Source organism: Dysidea avara, chromosome 5 (assembly GCF_963678975.1).
Source record: "Dysidea avara chromosome 5, odDysAvar1.4, whole genome shotgun sequence".
Classification (NCBI taxonomy): domain Eukaryota; kingdom Metazoa; phylum Porifera; class Demospongiae; order Dictyoceratida; family Dysideidae; genus Dysidea; species Dysidea avara.
In genome coordinates, this window is record NC_089276.1 from 9,727,474 (window position 1) to 9,752,104 (window position 24,631).

Genomic DNA, 24,631 nt, shown 5'->3' on the forward strand with positions numbered 1-24,631 from the left:
CAGCAATGGTAAGCTGCAAGCTTCAATTTGAGAAAGCATTCCGTTCCGTAGTTTAGTCCATCATTCTGTTCCATTCCGTTCCGTTCCGTAGAATAGACCCCACCGCAGCTCACCAGGAGCTCCACCCAGCTCGAATCAAAAATGAAAGATTTTGTGCTTTATTCGATTTGTTTTGGAATGTTTTGCAGCATAATGGTGATGTAGGGTGATTTAGTGAAGATTTGAAACTGCTGTGGAGTGTGAGCGGTGAAGTCAAATTTCTGCCTCCCTTGATGGCATAGCTTAGAGCGAGGCTTGGAAGCTGTGGATGAAACAATAATGGACAACTGCTGCTACCAAACGTTCAGTGACATCTTTTGCCATAGTTTTAGTCAATAATTGATGATTGTTGTGGCTGCAGAAGCGCTGGAAATGGCTAGAAAGCGCGACACGTCATGCAATTATTTGATGCTACAGAAAATGATTTGACGCTCGTCACCCAGATGGTGAGAAGTCTCACATCTTTTCCAAACTAACAGCATAGACAGACTATGCACCCAACCGTATCGAAACACTATGAGGAAGAGTAATTGGCTTCTCTAAATTGCCCTGGGTGGTAGGGCAGTTTGAATTCGAAACTATATATTTTTTGTCTGTTTTTTCAAAGAAAGCAACCCTGTGCCGAGAACCCAGCAAATCAGTCACTTAGTTCTGTGTGTACTTTTCAACTACAACAACTCTGGATATGATCTGGCTAGTATAGCAAGTTTCATCCGGTCCTCTTTGTGGAGCACGAAAATAAATTTTGCATCTTGCGAGATACTGAAAACATACAATATTTCTGTGAAGACAACAATCGTGCCTCCGGTTTCATGGTGGATCTAGCAATGGGATACTACAATGAACATCCCACAATGGTAGGGGGGGGGGGGTTGATTTGCAGAAGTTGCCGGATTTTTCGGATTGCCAGTGGCGTAGCCAGGAAAAATTTTTACCGAGGCAAAGTTTATGCTGCATTGACCTAATTGAGAGGGGTACTGATGAAAGCCGGAATGGAACGGAACGAATAGGGGGCGTGCGCCAAATTAAAAAAATCGTTTTAAACAGATTGTGCACTGTTTCTAACTTTCACACAATAACTAGAATTAGTTCGCTTCTGCTATAGACAGGCTAGAAAACATTTGCTCGACGGCTCTATTTAGTGCCCACTGTAAGAATGCATTGTACAATCGTCTAAGCTGAACAACGATCATTTAGCTACAGTAAGCTGTTAACCTATTTTTTGTAAGCACTGTTAATATAACATACTGCAGTTTGCTAACTCTCGTACATCGCTGCCAATAATGGTAGAATTATAGTGAAGTCGCTTCAGAAAACCAGCGACACTTGTACAAAAAGGCTTGAATACCGCTACAACATGAAAATACTACAGTAGTTTACCTTTTGGAATGGTAAGGAAATACTTCTACATCAGGATTAAACTAAATTGGATGGATTTTATTTACACACACCTTGCCACGTGGTGGGCATTTAATACAACTTTCGAGCGAACGATTACTAGCATGCCTATAAACAGAAACAAACTAATTCTAGTTATTGTGTGACAGTTGGAAACAGTGCACAATCTGTTTTTAACGATTTTTAAATTATCGCCCGCCCCGATTGATTCCGTTCCATTCCGGCTTTCATCAGTACCCAATTGAGAGGGTCTGCTTCTGACTCAACTGATTCACAAACTTACTTTCAAGTGTGGGTGGTACAGCTTTTGCAGGTTGACTATCTGGTTGGATGGAAGAAAGATTCTGAACGTTTTTCTACATGCCATAAATAATGCTCCAGCTTAGTTAACGCTACAGTATAGCTCCCATGCTTCAATTATTAGACTAGTTTAGTTGCATTCAACACAGCTTACCCCGGAGATATTTTGAGTGTTCAGGTCATCCATGGACTGCAATGGAGGTCATAGCCATGCACACTACTTTTTATTGATTTGATGTGATGTTTAAGTCAGACTTTCATGTGATGCTCAACTGCATGTGCTAAGCATGTCAAGCTAGGGAGTCTGGAGACATGCTCCCTCAAGGAAAATTTGAAAACATATGCTTTGAAATGGCATGTGGAGGCTATATTTTTGATTGTAACTGGCTAACCAGGGGCGGATCCAACGGGGGGCACGTGCCCCCCCCCCCCCTTAAAAAATGTATATAAGATCGAGATACTCTAATAGAGCAGTCAATCACCAATCACTCTAATAAAGCAGTCACAGTGTTCATGGGGAAGTGTAGCTTACTTAGGAAGCTATAAATAGGATTTTATTTTACATAACATACGTGATATAATATATTTGGTAAAGGATAACTAGCTATTATTGTTGTGACCTTTTTTTTTTTTTTTTGCTCTTCAACTTTTTTTCAGCAAGGTGCCCCCCCTCTTTCCAGACTCTGGATCCGCCCCTGCTAACTGCTAATGCATGATATGCATGAACAATTAGCTCAATGCAATACCATGCAGTTGACTCATTAGAACTTTTTGAAAAGTAATGCAAATTAACATAAATGTAAATGAATTAGACCAAGCAATGCAATGAGAACAGTGGCTATAATCTGTACTGAATGCTCTATTAGAGTATAATTATTACGATGACTGCTCTATCAAGACACACGATAGTGTGTCGTGCGGCCCAAGAATCCGGCGCGCCACACCGTGAGTATATTGACAGGAAGAACGAAAACGTCATTTTCACACCTTTGTATCTCGGTGATCACTTATCTGATTAAAACCAAATTTGCTACACAGTTTCCCGCCAGCCAAGGGAGTCTACATTCCAAATTTGAAGGAAATCGCTCCAGCCATTTCCGAGATACGAGCTGCCAAAGTTTCGTTTTTTTTTCTTCGTTTTTTTTTTCTTCTTCGTCTTTTCGCACACTTGCAAAAATTGCTATAACAACCAAACGCGTACTCCGATCGCCTTGAAATTTGGCACACAGAAAGGGAGTCCAAAGGCGAATCCTAGCATCAACTTTGGTACAAATCCGATGAATGGTTCAGGAGTTATGACCGATTATTCGCGTAAAACAAGATCGATTTGTTGTCACGCCTACAGGGTAAACCGCTTCATGGAATGAGTTGAAAATTGCTATGTAGATGGAGTAACCATCGTAGGAGTGCCTTTTGGTAGTTTGAAAGGAATCGAGATAAAGACCACGGAGATATGACACAAAACCCAACCTGTGTCGCAATTACGCGATCGATTTTTATGAATAAAAAAGTATTATTTTTCATGCCTACAAGGCAAACCGCTTAGAGTAATGAGCTGAAAATCGGTGTATAGCTGGAATAATCTTCATAGAAAGTCCTTGCAGTAGTCCAGAAGAATCGGATTACAAACCACTGAGTTATGATTCGAAAGCCAATTCCGTGTAGCAAATGCGAGATCGAGATACTCTAATAGAACAGTCACCCTAATAGAGCATTCGGCTAATTTATTTACTCCATTATAGAATTTTATTGCATCACAAGTTATTCTGTAGGGAGTTCAGCTGCAAACTGTTAATCTTATAGACAGTTCAGCAAGAAGACAGTCACCATGTGGAGAGTTAAGCAAATATATCACTATAGAGATTCAGAACATTACAAGTCACATTGAAGAAAGTTCAGCTATAAACAAGTCATGCACTGTGTAGAGAATTCAGCTACAATTAAGTCACTCTCTAGAGAATTCAGTTACACAGAATTCAGCTACACACAAGTCACTGTGGAGAGAGTTCAGCTACAAACAAATTACCCTTTAGATTGATCAGCAACAAACAAAACACTTTGCAGGGTGTTCAGCTGCAACAAATCAACCTTTAGAGCGATCAGCAATGAACAAATCAACACAAATCTACCTGTAGAGAGATCAGCTAGAAACAAATCACCCTGAAGAGAATTCAGCTACAAGCAATCACCCTGTAGAGAGTTCAGCTAAAACAAATCAACCTGCAGAGAGATCAGCTACACACAAATCAACTTGTAGAGAGATCAGCTACAAACAAATCACCCTGTAGAGAGATCAGCTAGAAACTACACACAATGTAAGGAGTTCAGCTACAAACAAATCACCCTGTAGAGAGATCAGCTACAAACTAGACACAAAGTAAGGAGTTCAGCTACAAGTAAATTACCCTGTAGAGAGTTCATCTACAAACAAATCAACCTGTGGAGCAATCAGCTAGAAACAAATCACCCTGAAGAGAGGTCAGCTACAAAAAATCACCCTGTAGAGAGATCAGCTAGAAACAAATCACCCTGAAGAGAGGTCAGCTACAAAAAAATCACCCTGTAGAGAGATCAGCTAAAAACAAATTGCCCTGTAGAGAGATCAGCTACAAGCAAAACACCCTGTAGAGAGTTCAGCAACAAAGAAACCACATTGTAGAGAGTTCAGCTACAAACAAATTACCCTGTAGAGAGATCGGCTACAAACAAATCAGCCTGTAGAGAGTTCAGCTAAAACAAATCAACCTGCAGAGAGATCAACTACAAACAAATCACCTTATAGGGAGTTCAGCTACAAACAAATTACCCTATAGAGAGATCGGCTACAAACAAATCAACCTGCAGAGAGATCAGCTACGCACAAATCAACTTGTAGAGAGATCAACTACAAACAAATCACCCTGTAGAGAGATCAGCTAGAAACTACACACAATGTAAGGAGTTCAACTACAAATAAATCACCCTGTAGAGAGTTCAGCTAAAACAAATCAACCTGCAGAGAGATCAGCTACAAACAAATCACCTTTTAGACAGTTCAGCTACAAATAAATTACTATGTAGAGAGATCGGCTACAAACAAATCAACCTGCAGAGAGATCAGCTACACACAATTCAACTTGTAGAGAGATCAGCTACAAACAAATCACCCTGTAGAGAGATCAGCTAGAAACTAGACACAATGTAAGGAGTTCAGCTACAAGCAAATCACCGTGTAGAGAGTTCAGCTACAAACAAACCAACCTGTAGAGCGATCAGCTAGAAACAAATCACCCTGAAGAGAGGTCAGCTACAAAAAATCACCCTGTAGAGATATCAGCTAGAAACAAATCACCCTGAAGAGAGGTCAACTACAAAAAAATCACCCAGTAGAGAGATCAGCTAGAAACAAATCACCCTGAAGAGAGGTCAGCTACAAACAAAACACTTTGCAGAGAATTCAGCTACAAACAAATCAGCTTGTAGAGAGATCAGTTACACACAAATCAACCTGTAGAGAGATCAGCTAGAAACTAGACACAATGTAAGGAGTTCAGCTACAAGCAAATCACCCTTTAGTGAGTTCAGCTACAAATAAATCACTTTACAGACAGTTCAGCTACAAACAAATTACCTTGTAGAGAGATCGGCTGCAAATTAATCAACCTGCAGATAGATCAGCTACACACAAATCAACTTGTAGAGAGATCAGCTACAAACAAATCACCCTGTAGAGAGATCAGCTAGAAACTAGATACAATGCAAGGAGTTCAGCTACAAGCAAAATCACCCTTTAGTGAGTTCAGCTACAAACAAATCAATCTGCAGTGAGATCACCCACAAAAACGCACTTGTACACAGTTCAGTTACAAACAAATCACACTGTAGAGAGATCAGGTAGAAGAATTCACCTTGTAGAGAGTTCAGCAACAAAGAAACCACCATGTAGAGAGTTCAGCTGCAAACAAATCACCCAGTAGAAAGATCAGCTAGAAGAAGTTACCTTATAGAGAGTTCAGTTACAAAGAAACCATCATATAGAGAGTTCAGCTACAACGAAATTACCCCGTAGAGAGTTCAGCTAGAAGAAGTCACCTTGTAAAGAGTTCAGCTACAAAGAAACCATCATGTACAGAGTTCAGCTACAAAGAAACCACCTGCACAGAATTCAACTACAAACAAATTACCCTGTATAGAGATCAGCTAGAAGAAGTTACCTTGTAGATAGTTCAGCTACAACAATTCACCCTGTAGAAAGATCAGCTAGAAGAAGTCACCTTGTAGAGTGTTCAGTTACAAAGAAACCATCATGTAGAGAGTTCAGCAGCAAACAAATCACTCTGTAGAGAGTTCAGCTACAAAGAAATCGCCATGTAGAGAGTTCAGCCTCATACAAACCACCTTGTAGAGAATTCAACTACAACAAATCACCCTGTAGAGAAGAAGTTACCTTGTAGAGAGTTCAGCTACAAAGAAACCATCATGTAGGGAGTTCAGCTACAAAGAAACCATCATGTAGAGAGTTTAGCTGCAAACAAATCACCTGTAGAGAGTTCAGCTGGAAACAAATCACCCCGTAGAGAGATCAGCTGGACGAAGTCACCTTGTAGAGAGTTCAGCTACAAAGAAACCATCATGTAGAGAGTTCAGCTGCAAACAAATCACCCTGCAGAGAGTTTAGCTACAAAAAAATCACCCTGTAGAGAGTTCAGCTAGACGAAGTCACCTTATAGAGAGTTCAGCTACAAAGAAACCATCATGTAGAGAGTTCGGCTACAAAGACACCACCATGTAGAGAGTTTAGCTGCAAACAAATCACCTGTAGAGAGTTCAGCTAGAAACAAAATACCCTGTAGAGAGACCAGCTAGAAGAGGTTACCTTGTAGAGAGTTCAGCTACAAAGAAACCATCCTGTATATAGTTCAGCTACATTTCAAGTCACCCAGTAGAGAGATCAGCTGAAAAAAAATATCCTGTGGAGAATAATGGGCATTTAATAAATATATGTATATAATTTGTATAATTACTAATAAAATCAAAAATAATTGAAGTACTAAAATTCTTCTTTAAGTTCTTTTCTTATTCCTGTAGTAAAGAAAAAAAAACACATAGGTTTAAAAAGCCCCAAAGCCAGCCATAGGCCGGCTTTGCAGTATACAAATACAAAAAGAAGTGATATCTAATCAAAAACAGCCAAGCTGTAAAAAAAGGTGCGGCCCCCAAAAAGGCCATGGTGAAAAAAGATGTGAAATCCAAGGTGGCGGCCAAGAAATGGCTGTGATGGTAGGTTAATGGTTACATTTTAATAACGACAATTCAGGCGAATTTTGTGCCGCTTGGTCTTGGCACCAAATTCACCTGAATTGTTGTTATTAAAATGTAACCATTAACCTACCATCACAGCCATTTCTTGGCCGCCACCTTGGATTTCACATCTTTTTTCACCATGGCCTTTTTGGGGGCCGCACCTTTTTTTACAGCTTGGCTGTTTTTGATTAGATTAGAGTATCTCGATCTTTTTACTACTGAATTTAACTGAGTAGCTGAAAGTGGTCCAGCAAACTTATTTATTTTTTATTTATTTATTTATTTATGATTACTGGGCAGTCAGCACAGCTGGTGTGCCCAGGAAAAAAAAGGGAATCACAGTATTAGGTACAATTATATACTATCTAATGTGGTGTTGATTGTTTGTAAAGTGTGATGTCAAGTTAGTTGTAAACTCATCATAGTTTGTCATCTCTATAATAAATACAGGCAGTTCATTCCATTCTTTGATTGATCTTGAGTAAAATGATTGTTGATAAGATGTTGTTGATGGTGTGGGCAGGATAAAATGCAAGGGATGATAGTGTCTTGTTTGTCTCTCTACAGATTGATAATATGGGGGAATTGATAGGGATATGTCTTGATGGAGGATTTTGTGGAGCAGTTGCAGTCTAGATATCTTTCGTCGTGTCCGTATGGTAGGCCAGGATAGTTGATTTAATATTTGTGTCACGGAGCTAGTCCTGTTGTAATCACTGATGACCCACCTGGCTGCTCTACGCTGGATTTTTTCCAATTTGTCTACATCAACATTATAACAGGGGTCCCAAACAACTGAGGCAAACTCCATTTGGGGTCTTACCATGGTAAGATATGCTTGTGCTTTTACTTCTCTTGAACAATCACTCAGATTACGCTTTATAAAATTTAAAGTATTAGATGCTTTCTTAGCTATGTTTGATATGTGTGACGACCATGACAATGTCTTATTCAACATGATCCCCAGGTAGAGATACTGGTCAGTTTCTTTTAGGAAAGAATTATTAAGTGTATAGTGATGAACTATTGGTGTTAGGGATCTGCTACATCGAATTAGTGCACATTTTGTAACATTTAGTCTAAGCTGCCATATTTTGACCCAATGTGAGATTTGATCTAGGTCTTGTTGGAGAATGATGGTGTCTTCTGGAGAGTTAATAACTCTGTACAAAAGACAGTCGTCTGCAAATATTCGTAAAGGCAACTTTATGTTGGTGGATGTCATTTATGTACAACAGGAACATAAGAAGACCGAGGACTGTGCCCTGAGGGACACCAGATGTTACAGCTACTGAGCTAGATGTTATACCATCAAGAAGGATTTGCTGGGTGCGGTTGGAAAGCCATGCCTTAATCCAACTATAAGTGTCATTCTGAATTCCATAAAAATGAAGTTTAGTAAGGAGTCGTTGATGGGGAACAGTATCGAAAGCTTTAGCAAAGTCAAGAAGGATTACATCAACTTGCTTCCGGTGATCGAGGGAATATGATATGTCTTCTGTTAGTGTTAGTAACTGGGTGACACAGGAATGATTTGCTCGGAACCCATGTTGATTCTCTATGAGAATATTGTTGTTGTTTAAGTGATTCATGATGTTGTGATATATGATGTGCTCAAGGACTTTGGAGCAAATAGATGTCAGAGAGATGGGCCCGGCTATAGTTAGAAGCATCATCACGTCTTCCTTTTTTGTAAACTGGACCATATGTTAGCTGTAAGCCAGTCTTTAGGTAAAATACCTGTTGTGAATTATTTAGTGAATATCACTTTTAGCACTGGAGAGATTTCTTCAGCACAGTTTTTAAGAATATAGGGAGGAATACGATCAGGACCACTTGCTTTATTTACTTGAAGATTACAGAGTGCTTTTATTTACTTGAAGATTACAGAGTGCTTGAAGATTACAGAGTGCTTGAAGATTACAGAGTGCTTCATTTTTAACAGTGCACTGTGTCACCATGGCCTTCCAGCCCTGCTTAGTGCTACAGCCATAGATTCTATTATGTGTGGTACAGTAATGCTGTCTAGTAACGTTTGGGTAGAAAATCCGGGGTGCCAAAAACTCATGCAGGCCTGCTCAGCCTGTTGTTGAGCATTTTTACCGAGGCAGCTGCCTCGGTTGCCTCAATGGTAGCTACGCCACTGATTACGGACCCTAGGTAAGTAGCTAAGTGTTGTTGTTTTTTTGGTTGTTCAGTTTTTGCGATTTATAGTAGTCTCGCGGCGCCCGACCCTAAAAAGAGGGTCTGGTGAAACTGTGTACAAAAAGTTTAGCGCTGCCGGAATGTAATCAGATCGCTCCATTTCAAATTGATTATGCGTAGTTACATTTCAAAAGATTCGCGGCTTACGGTTAATTACATCAGGTGACTCTGCCGCTTAAACTCATTGAGAAAACAGTCATACAATTCTGTTGGGTTCGTTTTAATGTTGAATAAATAAAGTAGCGCTATTAGTTTGGTGATGCTGTAAGCGGATCTGGTTGAATGTTGTGACGTAAACAGTGCACTTACGTAACACGTAAAACGTCATCCAATAAACATTCCAGAGCTCAAACTTTTTGTACAGAGTTTCACCAGATCCTCTTTTTAGGGTCGGGCGCCGCGAGACTAGTGATTTAGCTATCTTTCCATGTTCACAGTGTGATTCTCTACAAGGGTCACTTTGTGGTCGCATGCTGCCTGAGGACTCATATGCTTTTTGTTCTTATTTTGTTTTGTACATCTTTTCATCACTATAGTTCTTAGCCTTACGAGGGGGCAGAGGGGCGCCGCACTTTGATCAGCACCCACAATCGAACTATAAGCGAGATCGATCGATGGTAAGTGGGTAAGCGATATTTAAACGCTGAGTGAACAAGTGGGTGAAAAGAAACTTCTATAAAGAAAATCAATTTTGAAGAGGGCGTTCAAATATCGTCCGAGTTGAAGACGAAGTCCGGCAAAGGTATGACAACTTGTATCGTAGTTAGCTATTAGAGACTGTATACTTTATGGCTGTTTGCACAAGTTACTAGCAGATATCGCGTGTATGTATTTGGCGACTAATAGCATGAGACTCGGACTACTCCAGCGTCTATCACCTTTGATTTAAACCCACCAACTAAATAGCTAAAAAATTGATAGTGTAAGTCTTGCCAGGGCTAGCTCCTGTATACTCAGTGTCCACCCAGTGCATGGTACCCCTGAGTCTAGACACCTGCACTTTATATGTTGTATAACTATTATTGTCTTAACAAAATAAGACGTCTCAGTCTCTCTCTGTCTCTCTCTTTCTCTCTGCGCTTATTGCAGCTATTAGATCTACACCACACCAGTTGTCCAACTGGTGCTAGGGGTGGTGACAAGGGCTGTACATGTAGCCCAGGAATAATATCAGAATAGTTAGATCTATATCTGTGTCCATTTAGTGTGCACGTAAAGGATCAGGTGTATTATGAGCAGTTATAGTGGCCAGTCCTATGTTTTTGAGATAAAACAATAAATCCTATAGATGTGATAGTCACAGTGTAAGAAGTACCTGTAGCTAATTCAAAATTGCGAATTCATGGTGTATGCACTAATCACTTAAGAGGTAATTTTTTGGTTCTGTATGGCCTTTCATTTGAGCTTCACTGAGATGTATTGTAGTAATGTAAAACTACACCACTATATTGATTCACTGTAGTCAGTCTCACATGGCCAGACCTATTTTGGGATGGACTACAGTAGCTAAAAAAACTATTTTTTACAACTAAACCTGAGACTGGGTGGGAGTAGTAGTATTATAAACAAAATTTTCTTTGTGTTTGAATTACTTGTATTTTGTGTTCTATATTGTGACAAAATGTCAGTGAAGGGAATGATTGAAGGGATTTCAGAGGGTATGAGAGAGCATATTTACCTAGTTGAAACACAATTGTGGCAAGATTCAATCTGGAAGCAATTTGAGATGACCTGGAACTAGGAAATAGCAAACAAATTAAGCCAATTCTTTAGATGATTTTTAAGGCAATTATTTCATATCAATAGTGGACTGTGAAAATGATCATACCTCTAAGTTGCAATTTTAGTGGACCAATAGTGGAAAATTTTCGAAAATGGCAATCTCAAGACTGGATCTTGAGGTCAAATTCCTGTAAAAATACACAGCACATGTATGTAATTTTTGACTTTATTCTTTTCTGAGGTGCAGCTTGCTATTTAGTCTGTCTTTTACAACTGGCCAAATCACCATTTACAACTAGCCAAAAGTCATTTACAACTAGCTTTTTGGCCACAACTAGCCCCCTATTTTTAGCACCTGATGGACTATCAATTAGAGATTATAAGCTTATAATTTCTGAGTGATAAATCATTGAAATAATATTAAAAATAATAATTGGCAATAACAGGATGTGGTGGTTAATGAGATAATGATATCAAGAGCACACAACATCAAACATCAAAAGCCTTGCTTCATTATTCTTCATAGCCAGTGGGACTCTGAGTACATAGGTGTACAGCCACCATCTATACTTGTCTTGGAGGTAAAAAATTTACCACAACAAGTATCTTTTCGGCTCAGCCATTTTATAGTTTGGTTTTAGTGCTTCTTTATACAAAACCTCAAGACTACTCTCAGTTTTCTGTATGCACAAGGATGGTAGTTTTGCTTTTCAAATGAACAATAGCCTATGACCAAGTTTTTCAATCATAAAACTTCTATAGAGTGTCCAGTGGTTTGATACAGAGTGTATATCTTTACAGAATGTGGGTGAAGGAAAGCAAACATGGTTAGATTTGATAGGTATATATACACACATGTTTTAAAAAAAACAATTTTAGGAACCAGTCATGCACATGCAGGCATGGATGCTGTACACTGTGCATTTTTAGAAAAGGTTTACACTGGTTTGATGTGTATAGAGATGATGACAACTGTTATATAAATTTCAAAAGCAATAATTTACAATAGCAACAAAGGCTAACAAGTTAATGAAAACGACAACCATAAACATCCATTGTCATGATGTTAAACAAAGAAAAATCATTGTAAACATTTGGACATGGTGATGAAATAACTCATTCGTTGTGAAACTTTTGACTCCATTGCTTTATGATAAGCAAAAGCTTATTCACCTGCAGTCAATTGATTGGAGCTACAAATGAGTGGAAGAACAATAAAACACGATATATAAATTAGGGTAAGTGCATGCGTGATTACATCTCTGTGAAAACCAGTTTTAAGAACAAGAAAAATGAGAAGTTTTACATTTGAGTAGGGATCATAGAAATATAAAGCAAGGAACCAATGGAGGTCATCTGCTATACTAGTGGACATTTAATTTCTACTTCAGTCATATTATACAGACTTGGCATAGCCATGACTGAAATATAAATGTCCACTAGTATACAGTGGCTGCATGTGTTACAGTACATAACCTCCTTGCTTTTTTCTATGATATCCACTCAAATATAAAATTTCTATTTTTTCCTTATACCTGTTTGTTTACTTTTTGTAACAATCACTGGTGAACCATGCATACCACATCAAAAAGAAAGAATGGCACGTGTTAAACATAACACATGCAATGACTATCAAAGTGTTGTTGCCATTTCACTTCGTTTTCAGCTTTGTTCCACCTGTTAAACAACATTACAAATGAAAAACGTGTAAGAAGCACCTCTGCAATCAATCCAGCCATTACAGAAATTGTGATTAAATGTGCACCCCTACCAACAATTACTGGGGAGCGAACAGCTATTCCGCTTCATTATCAGGTCTACTCATTTTACAGTGTTACAAACAAACAACAGTACAAGAAGGACCGCTGCAATTACACAATCCACTCACTACAGAAATTAAAGCTGATTACACTGAAGCCATCACACACTGAGTCACTGCAAATTGATGTCTTTGAGGCACTGGAGAAAGAAATAGGACACAAAGGTCACTCAATGATGCATGTACTGTAGCTGCTGTGGTTGATAAAGAGGCATGTCTTGGGCCAAGCGGTGTCCAATATCAAACAGTGAAGAAATCAAGCCCATAGCATCAACCATAGTCAAGTTATGCTTGACTGGAGGCATCGGTTAGTCAATTAGTAGAAAGTTTAGTTAAATACAATTTAAAAACATTTCAATAGCAACTTTTTGGAAGGGTTTGGGGTTGCTCTGCAGACATTTTTGGGCTTGGGTACATGCTTAACCAAGCCATTTTGAAGAAAAAGTGAGGTTGTTATTTAAGAGATATTGAAGGACAAGAAAGCCCAAGCCTCCATGATTCTACTATACAGTTCTATTTTACTGTATGATAACCTTCTGATAATTGAAATTGACATTGCACCAGAGTAACATAATTATGTGAAGGCTTTAGTAACACCGAACTTTAAAATTATTAGTTCTATTGTGACCACAAAGTTGCAAAAACCTCATCAGTCTTTCTTCACTGAATTCGACATCATCTGTGACGAAGAAAGGTACAGGAAAATATTACCCAGCACTGGATTTGCCTGTTTATGACATACAAGTTTACACTCCATGACATTACATTATTCCATTTGTGAGCTGTAAAACCATCATTTTATTAAGGGTCTAATGGGTTGCTGTACAAATTGAATTTTTTTGTTGTTGCTACTTTGTAGCATTGTAACTCAAAAAGTTGTCAGCATAGAAGCTGAAACTTCACCAGAGTGCATGATCACTTTCATGATAGAGATTTAATAATGATTGATTCAATAAAATTAATGCACTATTATTTTGTTACAGGTAATTTCTGTTGTAGTTTATTTTATCATGTGCATACAGACACATATGCCTATTAGGGGGAGGCAGGTTGATCCTCGAACAGGAAATTTAAGGGAAGGTGTGAGGAGGAAAGCAACAGAATGTGTAAGATTGATATACTCTAATAGAGCAGTCATGAACTATTTTAATAAACTATACATACAACATCACATGATGATAGTGCATGTGATATGGATTTCAACAAATGATGGAAAAACATGCTTACTGTGAGTGAAAAAGCTGGTAACTGCAAGGAAGCATTGGCGTTTTAGTCTCTGATATTGTTGTATAGGTATGTCTGATTTGTATAATGATGAAATGAAAGATGTCTTATTTTATTAGTACAGGGGTCTAGACTCAGGGTCCATGCACTGATTGATACCCACAGGGTGGTCAGTACAGGAGCCCCAGCAAGATTACATTATATTAAATTACAATACAAAATAACTATAGCATGCCAAAAGTTCAGTTTAGGCAGTGTAAGAGCAATGGCAGTGTACTGAAAGCTGATATCTGGTGCAGCCAACCTAGAATACAGAATTGTATAAATCATGTTGTATGGCCGTAACTGCAAGTAACGCATGAGCACTTGATCATTAACTATAAAGAGTACCCTCTATACTAAATTCATTTTCTTTTCTCTTTTTTTTGGAAATGCAAAAAGAATTTTTTTTTCACTAGTATTTCTGTCAACTTTACTCTTGCATGCATGTGATATCACAGTACTTATAACTCCTAGCTTTATGAGCAGTTTTTACTTAATCAAATCATGCTGTACACTTGATGATATTGTAATATCATTGTTGTTTGTATTTAAACAGGTGGTTAAATATTTTAGTTAAATATTCATCATAATGGCTGTGCTTGATACAAGACTTCTCTTTTCATGTTGTTTGATAGCTACAATTTGTGCTTATGAGCATACAATATTTGTCTCAAAGAAACTTCAGCTAGATGAATGTGAAACTGTAAACAAAACATTTACTCAATGCAGTTCTCTATATGAAGCTTTTCATTCGCTAATGACATTTTGCAATTCAACAGATGTTAATATTGAACCAGATACCTATGTTTTAAATTCTTCTTGGCAGTTTACAGATTTAAAAGATATTCAAATTCGGTCTAGCAAACAGGGTGACATTCCTGTGGTGCAGTGCTTACCAAATGTTAATAAAAGTGCCAATTTTGATAGTGGAATTGCATTTGTTAGAGTTACTGATTTGGTTATTCACCACCTCAATATCACTGGTTGTGGAATGAAACATGTTAGTACTAGTCAAATTAAAGTTGGACATTTTATCACTTTTCGTAGTGCCCTGTTTGTACAGAATAGCACCAATGTTACTATTGACCATGTCAACATGTTCAGTAACAATGGAATAGGAACACTGATTGTTGACACAAATGGAGTAGTCTGTGTTTCTAGTTCTACTTTTGTTGGCAACACAATAAACAAAGAAGAACAGACAGTAAACCTTACAGGAGGTGGTGGAATGTCTATTGAATTTACTGAATGCTCTCCAGGAGTGACTACATGTAATTCATATGACAATCAGTACAATGCTAATTCTAATTACACAATATATCAGTGTATATTTGAAAACAATTCTGCTGTTTACAACTATACTGAAGAATCAGAGCGTCCTACTAGTAACACTCATGTGTACTATGGTTTTGGTGGTGGACTATCAATAGGGATACATGGACAAGCCCATCATAACTCCTTTAACATTACTGCATCTAGTTTCAGTTTTAATGAAGCTAATTCAGGTAGTGGTTTTAATGTTGAAATTAAGCAAAATGCCAAGTACAATTATGTGATAATTTCATATTTATTTATATCTGGTAACTTAGCATGTGTGTTTGGAGGTGGGGCAGTTATAGGAATATCAGTGGTCAATTACAATCAACAGGTATCAAATAATACTGTCATTGTAACTGATTGTATATTTGAGTTGAATGTTGCTTTGAATGGCTCTGGTGGTGGAATATCATGGTATGCTAGCCATGAGATTGACACAGCGGAGCCCACTAACCATTTTGAAGTTTACAACTCTCAGTTCATAAAAAACAAAGCACCATATGGCTCTGCTATTCAAATCAACAAAGAGTATTTTTCATTGATAATCGGTGGCAAAGTGTTAACGCTACTACTTGAAAACTGTTCATTTATTAGAAACGACCTTTCTTCTGTAGATACATCAGAGTCCAGTGGTATAGGAGCAGTTGCTGCCTCAGGAGTCAGCATACAATTCAGGAAGTCAACTGTATTCATTGAAAACAAGTCTACAGCTTTGGTAGTAGATGATTCTGTGGTAGAATTCTATAATCATTCGTACACAAATTTTCAGGAAAACAGAGGACTGCATGGTGGTGCCATATTGCTTATGGGAAGTTCACTTATGGAAATATACTACAATGCCACTTTAATATTCTTACAGAAGACTGCTGCAGGTTACGGTGGAGCTATATATGTTGAACTGTCTGCACCTTATGATTATCTGATCTCTCATGCTTGTTTTGTGCGGTACTTTGATGATAAGAAGCCCAAAGAATGGACTGCAAATATCACCTTTGTTAACAATTCTGCAGTAATCAATAACACCATTTTTGCAAACACTTTGCGTCCATGTATGAAGTTTTACCTTCAAAACATTTCATTTCTTTATGAGAAACCATTTTACTACTCTACAAGTGATCATTACAACCTGATAGTGACATCTCCTATGCTTTTTAAATTTGACTCAAATAACACTGGGCTGGTAAATATTGTACCAGGAGAGATTCATAATCTTAACGTCTATCTTGTGGATGAATTACATCAGAACATCAGCAATGTGATGTTTATTGCATCATGTAGGGAGCATTATTCACCACATGTAGTACCAATATATAGAATTACTGATGGACCAATTCAAATAGCTGGTAAACCTAAGGAAACTTGCCAGTTACAACTCACAACTGATACAAATTACCAAATTAGTAAGATGATGCAAGTAACATTGGTAGATTGCCCTCCAGGATTCGTATATAATAAGTACAAGTTGCAATGTGAATGTCTTGTGAACCATATGCATAGAAATCCTGCAATAACTGGTTGTGATTTGGTATCATTTCAAGCTTATTTCAATTATTTCTATTGGATTGGGCATTTACCAGGGAACTCCACAGATCTGTTTATTGGAACATGTCCATATCGATACTGTTATACAGACCGTGTCTCACAAACCATGCTGCTTCCAAAACATGCAAACAGAAGTACTCTTGATGAATTTGTGTGTGGCACAAGGAAAAGGACAGGTGTCCTGTGTGGCAAGTGTGTTGATGGGTATAGTGTTATTATGAATTCTCCAACATTTATGTGTTCCCGCTGTAAAAATCATCAGTTAGGGGTCTTATATTTACTTATTTCATACCTAGTTCCAGTTACTGTTTTGTTCTATGTTATCATGGTATTCAATATCAGGTTAACTACTGGACCCATCAGTGCATTTTTGTTTTTCTCTCAGATCATCAGCAGTCAATATCATCTTGACTTTAACTATGGTCTAAATGTTGCTTCTGCCACAACACTTAATATATCAAGTGCTTTATTGGCAGTATATGGTGTATCAAACTTAAACTTCTTTCAACATGACATCTTCTCATATTGCCTGTTTACAAATGCTGGGACAATAGACATTTTGGCTTTCAATGTGCTGTTATCATTGTATCCTTTGTTGTTGATGGTTGCATACTTTGTGGTGAGACAATATTGTGTGACCAAGTGCCGATGTCAGCTAAAGTGTTTTACATTGTTGTTCAATAGTTCTGTCACACATGGAATTGGTGCCTTTCTTGTTCTTTGTTTTGCTAAGTTAAATTCAGTGTTTGCCATTCTAAAATCAGCAGGTGTCTATCACATTGATAATCCCAATGCCATCAACAAAGCAATGGTCTATTTACAAGGTGACATTCACTTCTTTCAGGATAACACATACAATATTTATGCTATTGGGTCTATTCTTGTATCAATAACACTAATAGCTATTCCTACAATAGTATTAATGCTATATCCCTTTATATCCAACATTGTTATCATATTTCGATGGGAAGAAAGCAATGGTATACAATTTGTTAATAAATGTTTACTTGTCCACAAGCTAAAACCAATCTTAGACTCATTTCAAGGAGATTACAAGAACCATTTACAATTTTTTGCTGGAGTGTATTTCTTCCTTTACAAAACTCTTTTTTTCTGCATTGTTATAGCAGGATCATCCCCAGATGTGAATGCATTGTTGTTTTTCGTGATCCTATTTTTCCTTTTAATCACCTTAGTGCATATGCTAACTATGCCATACAAGAAATATACAGACAATGCTGCTTATTCGTTGGTTTACATGCTATTGTTGATAATTTTATTCATTGAATATTTCATATTTACTTCTGGCGAATCATATTATGCTGTGACTCTTTTATGGCTCAAATTATTGTTATCAGCACTTCCTTTGTGCTGTGTAGTGGGTTACTGTGTCTGGTGGATAGTGACTATGACAAGATCATGTTACATAGCAAAAACTATGGATTATAATTATGAACTTTTAGCAGACTTTCCAGATCGACTAATCAATGATGAGGAGAATGATGATGACTGACATTATGCATTTAACGAAAAGTTTCTCCACTATTATTAACTCTTGATTTATAATACCATGCATAATATATGTATTGCTATGAATTTGAAAACTTCTACAATGACATTCATGCTCGTTGAGTGTACACTATGAATGTGCTAGGTGATTACATGATCTCGTTATACCATAGCTATGTGTAAGTATCATGAATGATAAACTTTAATAGTCAAAAAATGACATAGGTGAGTTCTGGTAGTAGGTTAGCTATAGTGATACACAGAAAAAGTGTAGCATGTTAGTGCACTTGTGTTATATGCATGTGTGAGCGTGTTGTTTGTGTGTATGTAATGTGTGTGTGGTAGACCTAGTAACCCACTTCTTGGTGGTGTGGCTATCCCTGACCCTGACCATATATATAGTGGAGACATGCATGCAGACAGGGTCAGTGTTTCTTTGTATTGGATTTGCACTCCAACAATGAAGCTTACACCATGAATACAGATGGTACAGTGTATGCAGGAGAGGATAGATCAGTGAGACTCTGGTATCCATTCTTCCTGGGGGTATATTCACTCACTTAGACTTCACTGCAAAAATGAAATGTGCATTGCAAACATAAAGCATGCCATGTGAATTTGGAAGACCATAACTTTGCGTTCAAGAAAGATACAAACCTGAAATTTTCTCCATCTATTAACCCATGTTGGCCGGTGCTCACTACTTTCCAAATTTTAAGGCAACAACTTTTTCCAATCTGAAGTTATGAAATGCCAAAGTTCATAAATTGGATGTGTGTGGAAGACCCCTTTTCGCAAATCCGGTCACATATAATACCCTTGTTGTTACATAATAGGGCATTGCATAATGATTACACTTGGCGCATGTGCATTACATCTTTTATGCTCATATGTATCAAGGCATACATAAAAGTACTACATAATTGTTTCATGATTGTGTATACAAGTGGTTGAGTGATTGTTTCCATAACTATATTAGCTAATTCATAATATGATCAGTGTGTGGCAGTACTTGGCTGGTGCTAAGTACTTATATGGAATTTATTTATGGCTGTTTAATATTATCTACAAAATTTAATACCATTGCTTACTATAGGCAGTTCCTTTGTGCTGTGTAGTGTAGGTTACTGTGTCTGGTGGATAGTTACTGTGTCTGATGGATAGTTACAGATCATGTTATAAAATGAGAACAACAAGTTACCAGCTCCTACCCAATTTTTCCAGACCAACTAATCATGACCTTGATGATTAATTGATATTGTCTGTTGATTATGGTTTTGTCATTGTTATAACCTTATGCATATAGGTGTTGAAAACTTTAACAAGCGGCACTTGTGTTCTTTGGCAGCACAGGTTGTTCTTGTGTATGGCCAGTTGTAATATACATCTTGACACTAGGTGTATCATGGATTCATTATACAAACAATTTACTGAGGGAGTCATGAGTCATGACAATGGTGAGTTTTGATAGACAAATTCATTGTATTGAGCTCAGAAAAGTGTACTCAGTGCATAGTGTGTGTGTGTGTGTGTGTGCGTGCGTGCGTGCGTGCGTGCGTGCGTGCGTGCGTGCGTGCGTGAGTGTGTGTGTGTATGGGCTGCTGTATCACTGACTGGGTCACTAGTCCATCTCACATACTGTGTATGTCACTAGTATTGTGTCACAGTGTACATAGACAGTACTAGTGTTGAGTCACAGGATTGTACTTTGTTAATAATTTATGATTGCAAATATCTACAATGATAATTATATACCTCAGAAGAAAAGTGGTAAAATAAATTTCCCTGTACATACCTGATATTTCAACTGGCAAAAGGCATTTAAATTGTGAAAGTTTCCACCTACTAAATGCCCAATTGTAAGATATGTTCTAGCAGCATTTAGCAACAATAAAGAGAAAATCATATAAACCGGGGATGTACAATAAAGTAATTAACTAATCAAATAAAGAGGCATCAGTGAAATCATGTTGGTTTCTATTTCAGCCAAGGTGTCCACACACCACCAAAATTAGCTGGATTGGACCTAGGATCAAGAGGAGGGTCCAATTGTTCAATATGTGTTGAATTGTAGTACTCAATCCTCTCTTTCAATTGCTTTACTATTTCAGGATGTTGGTCAGCAACGTTGTTCCTTTCATTAGGATCATCTTCAATATTGAACAGCCATGTAAAGGAAGGAGTATATGGAGGAGGCTCTACTGTGCCATCCAAGTGAATCCATCCATCACGGCAAATATCACCCAATCTTCCAGGTGTTAAGCTGCAGTTAGGTAGACCAGTTATAAGTTTCCATTGTCCTATTCGGATAGCAGCCTGTCCCATAAATCTTGCTCGAGGTGGGTCTAAGTTTATCAACAGTTCTTTACGAGGTGTGTCATCATTGTCTGTAATAGTCTTCCACACGTTGTACCCATCTAATGCCCACTTGTCTTTATCCAGTTCCAAACCAGCAATGCCTTCTACTATTGTTGGTAGCCAGTCAGTTACATGAATCAGTTGGTCATTGTCATAGTTCAGTTTTGGTAGCTTTGTACCCCACACAAATGCAGTACCACGGACTCCACCTTCAAACACAGTATCCTTGTTCCCCCTCAGTGGCCAGTTACTACTTCCCTCCCTAGTCTGTCCTCCATTATCAGTTGTGAATATAATAATGGTGTCATCTAGTAAGTTCCTCTCTTGCAGTCTCATAGTAATATTAGCTATTCCCTCATCAGCTGCTCGCAGCATCCCACAAAATGTTCGTCGGTTATCATAAGGAATATCTTGACATTGATCAATGTACTGCTGAGGAGCTTCCAGTGGAGCATGTACTGACTGATATGCAGCATAAATGAAGAAAGGTCCTTTATCACTATCATGGTTCGTGATAACTTGTTCAACTGCTTCAGTAAATAGCGTTGTGCTGTAAATCCCATTTTTATCAGTAACTGGTGTAGTATTATTTCTGAAGTCAATTCCATTAAATACAGCTGGATTTTTGACACTGTCACTCTCCAAAGGTAGAGCTCCAACCATGTGTGTAAAATAGTCTTCAGCACCATCGTAATACCCATAGAAGGTATCAAATCCCCTGTAGGTTGGGGTGTAATCCCACTTGTGCATACCAAGGTCCCATTTGCCTACACAGTGCGTAGAATAACCACCTTTCTTCAACTCGTCAGCAATCGTGGTTTGGTTTAATGGTAACGCAAAAGGATGACCATTTGAGATCACCATCCTAGCCAATCCCATGTGATACGGATATCGACCAACCATTATCGCGGATCTCGTAGGAGAGCACACTCGTTGCACGTAGTATTGCTGTAGACGAATTCCTTCACTGGCAAACTTATCGATAGTTGGCGTTTTAATATCGGATCCTTTGTAGCTGGTATCGTTCCATCCCAAATCATCTATTACAATCATCAGTATGTTAGGCTTCGTGGCTGCAAAGGACTGGCTCCATTGTGCCAAGAAAGCGAAGCAGAAAATAGTAGCGACGCTGTTCAGCATTTTTTCTGAAATAGTACAGATTCTAAGCACTGTATTGTGCGGTCATGGTCATATGATCTTGTCACAAGATCATATAATTATGACCATGACCGCACAATACATTCTTGTCAGTTATAGATAAATATTCATTTCTGTGGTTTTTGCTAGGCTACAAAATTGCAGGGTTTCCAGTTGTGCATGTCGTGCTACTTCTGCTGCTAGCTGCATGCTGCATGCTGCTGCTATAGCTGCTGCATGCTGCTATAGCTGCTACATGCTGCATGCTGCTGCTATAGCTGCTGCTACAGCTGAATGCTGCAAGCTGCTGCTAAAGTTGTATGCTACTAGCTGCTGCTACAGCTGCATGCTGCTAGCTGCTCCTACTTGGGTAATAGGCAATATCTCTTATCAATTCATCACTACTCCAGAGATGATCATACTGAAAACTTCTAAGCCATAGGTTTGGCTTCAGTTGTAGCACCTTTTATAAAGTGTGGCATAGGAAGTTGAAAGATTTAAATTGCTGGTTTGGCCAACACAAACTTGCAGTGGTTGGCCATGATTTGAACAGAACAATCAAGACTCCCAAATATTTGACAGAGGTTCTCCAAGATATAGGAAAGTGGTTTATAAAATAGTCACCAGCAAGATAATGCCTGAAATAAAGTTTCATGCATGCACTTGAATGCATTCAATCAAAGATGCCAATTGTTTGCCCAATCACAAAAGGTCGATCCTCTTGTAACAACTTCCAATGTCTGTGTGTGTGTGTGTGTGTGTGTGTGTGTGTGTGTGTGTGTGTGTGTGTGTGTGTGTGTGTGTGTGTGTGTGTGTGTGTGTGTGTGTGTGTGTGTGTGTGTGTGTGTGTGTGTGTGTGTGTGTGTGTGTTGTGTAACAAATCTGTGCAAATTGTCAGCAAATAGTGAAAAGAGCTAGTACTGGACCTAGAATGATCCTTAACTCCTGATCTAACACTTACCCAATCTGAATATACACCACTTATATACAGCCACTCGCTGCCATCTGACACTGCAGTTTAACAAGAAGTTCATGGGCCAAGGCGTCAATGGCCTTAGCAAATTCTAAGCAAACAAAATGAGTCTAGTTCTATGCAATCTTGCATCTATATACACCAGTGCCACTGCCGAGTGGTCGGAACAAAAACCAAACTGTGTATCACTCAAGCATTGGCTAACCTGTTCTTGACCCAACACTTTTCCTTGTGTAATCAATGACATAGCAGATGGTGTACAAAGTCAACTTCGTCTATTTGCAGATGACTATGATATTTTTTATATAGAACCATAAACTCCATACAACCATACAACATTACAGCAAGATTTAAACTAGTTATCCAAGTAGGCTACAACCAGGCAAATGGAATTTAATATATCCAAATGTAACATTAAGAATATCACATCCCTACACTACAAGTACCTGCAGCTGTACAATGCATGAAACTCAACTATAAAATCGGTAAAAGAACATAAATATCTTGGAGTCTGGACCAATAAAAAACTTTCATGGCAAACTCAAATCCTATATACTTGTAACAAAAACAAATTGAACCAGGGTTTACCGAGGGGGGGTTTCCAGGGGTTTCAGGAAACCCCTTTAGATTTTACACACTAGAAACATCAAGAAATTGAAACTTCAGTTTCCAGAATCTGGAATCCATCATGGAACAGGACATGTGTTTTTAACATGACAGCAACACTTATAGCATTGTTCTGAATTATGATTTTGGTGAAAAGATCGAGATACTCTAATAGAGCAGTCAGGTCATATAAATATTACTCTAATATAACAGTCACTTAGCTGTAGTGGAACCCCCTATTCAAAATTCCTGCGTACACCCCTGCGAACACTGGGATTCCTACAAAGAAATTTAAGAACCCACCATACTTACTTGAAAGAACAATAATACAAACAACTAGTGTTTCCACTACTTGAATATTGTGCTCCTATTTGGGACCCTCACCATCAAACAGACATCAACAAACTAGACTCAGTGTAATGCAGAGCAGCAAGATTTGTTCTCAACAAACTATGGAATAATAATATGGATAGTGTAACCGTGATGCTAAATGATTTGAAATGGCCAACACTCCAAATTCATCGCAAATATCTTACTATTTAAAGTTATTAATCATCTTCAATTAATACCTGATCAATATTTACCCTCACCCGCAAGACTGACATCAACTAGATCTTAATCATCCTTTTAAATTTTACCATGTTCAAACCTCTTGTGATACCTACAAATTCTCCGACCCTTCTTCCCCAGAACAATACCTGAATGGAATAGTCTCCGAATCAATAACATTAATAACCTATCCCTTGCAGATTTTTTTGTATTAGCGTTAGGGGCTTTGCTAATTAATAAAATGAAAATGAAATGAAACCTTATTATAATAAATTTAACAAATCCAGTATTATAATTATAATTTATTCTGAGTAATTAGCTTCCAATGGTTTAAAAACAATTGAACCTAACTGTATTTAATTGATTTATGCAATTAAGCCATTCTATACTACTGGCAGTTTTAATAAATCCGCAGACACCAATATAATAACACATAGTATGTTGAATTCTTTATATATAACATGACCTTATATACATCGTTTATTTAGCCACCACAAATTATAAAAATTATAAAACATTATATTGTAGTATTTAAGAAGCTGATATTGTCATTAGTCCAACCAAGGTGTCCACACACCACCAAAATTAGTAGGATTGGATTTAGGATC

General features: G+C 37.9%; 1 protein-coding gene and 1 pseudogene across 3 annotated transcripts; one reads left to right on the forward strand and one right to left on the reverse strand.

Moving 5' to 3' along the window:
• Positions 1-9,063: 9,063 nt before the first annotated feature.
• LOC136256259 (uncharacterized) lies at positions 9,064-18,578 on the forward strand. Of its 3 annotated transcripts, XM_066049190.1 has the most exons (4): positions 9,064-9,180; positions 9,762-9,967; positions 14,589-17,083; positions 17,277-17,449. In XM_066049190.1, exons 3-4 carry the CDS (start codon positions 14,622-14,624, stop codon positions 17,317-17,319), a joined length of 2,505 nt encoding a protein of 834 aa, XP_065905262.1. In that variant the 5' UTR covers positions 9,064-9,180; positions 9,762-9,967; positions 14,589-14,621; the 3' UTR covers positions 17,320-17,449. The 3 variants fall into 3 exon arrangements, with proteins under 3 accessions (XP_065905262.1, XP_065905260.1, XP_065905261.1); XM_066049188.1 differs by lacking the exon at positions 9,064-9,180 and having other exon boundaries at positions 14,589-18,578; XM_066049189.1 differs by lacking the exons at positions 9,064-9,180; positions 9,762-9,967 and adding an exon at positions 11,570-14,059 and having other exon boundaries at positions 14,589-18,578.
• Positions 18,579-20,269: 1,691 nt separating this feature from the next.
• Positions 20,270-21,971, reverse strand: LOC136256367 (arylsulfatase B pseudogene; annotated as a pseudogene).
• Between the last annotated feature and the right edge of the window lie 2,660 nt (positions 21,972-24,631).

What these genes read in the sequence shown, in the direction of transcription:
- LOC136256259 (XM_066049188.1), top strand. Translation starts at nt 14,622, where the DNA reads ATGGCTGTGCTTGATACAAGACTTCTCTTTTCATGTTGTTTGATAGCT.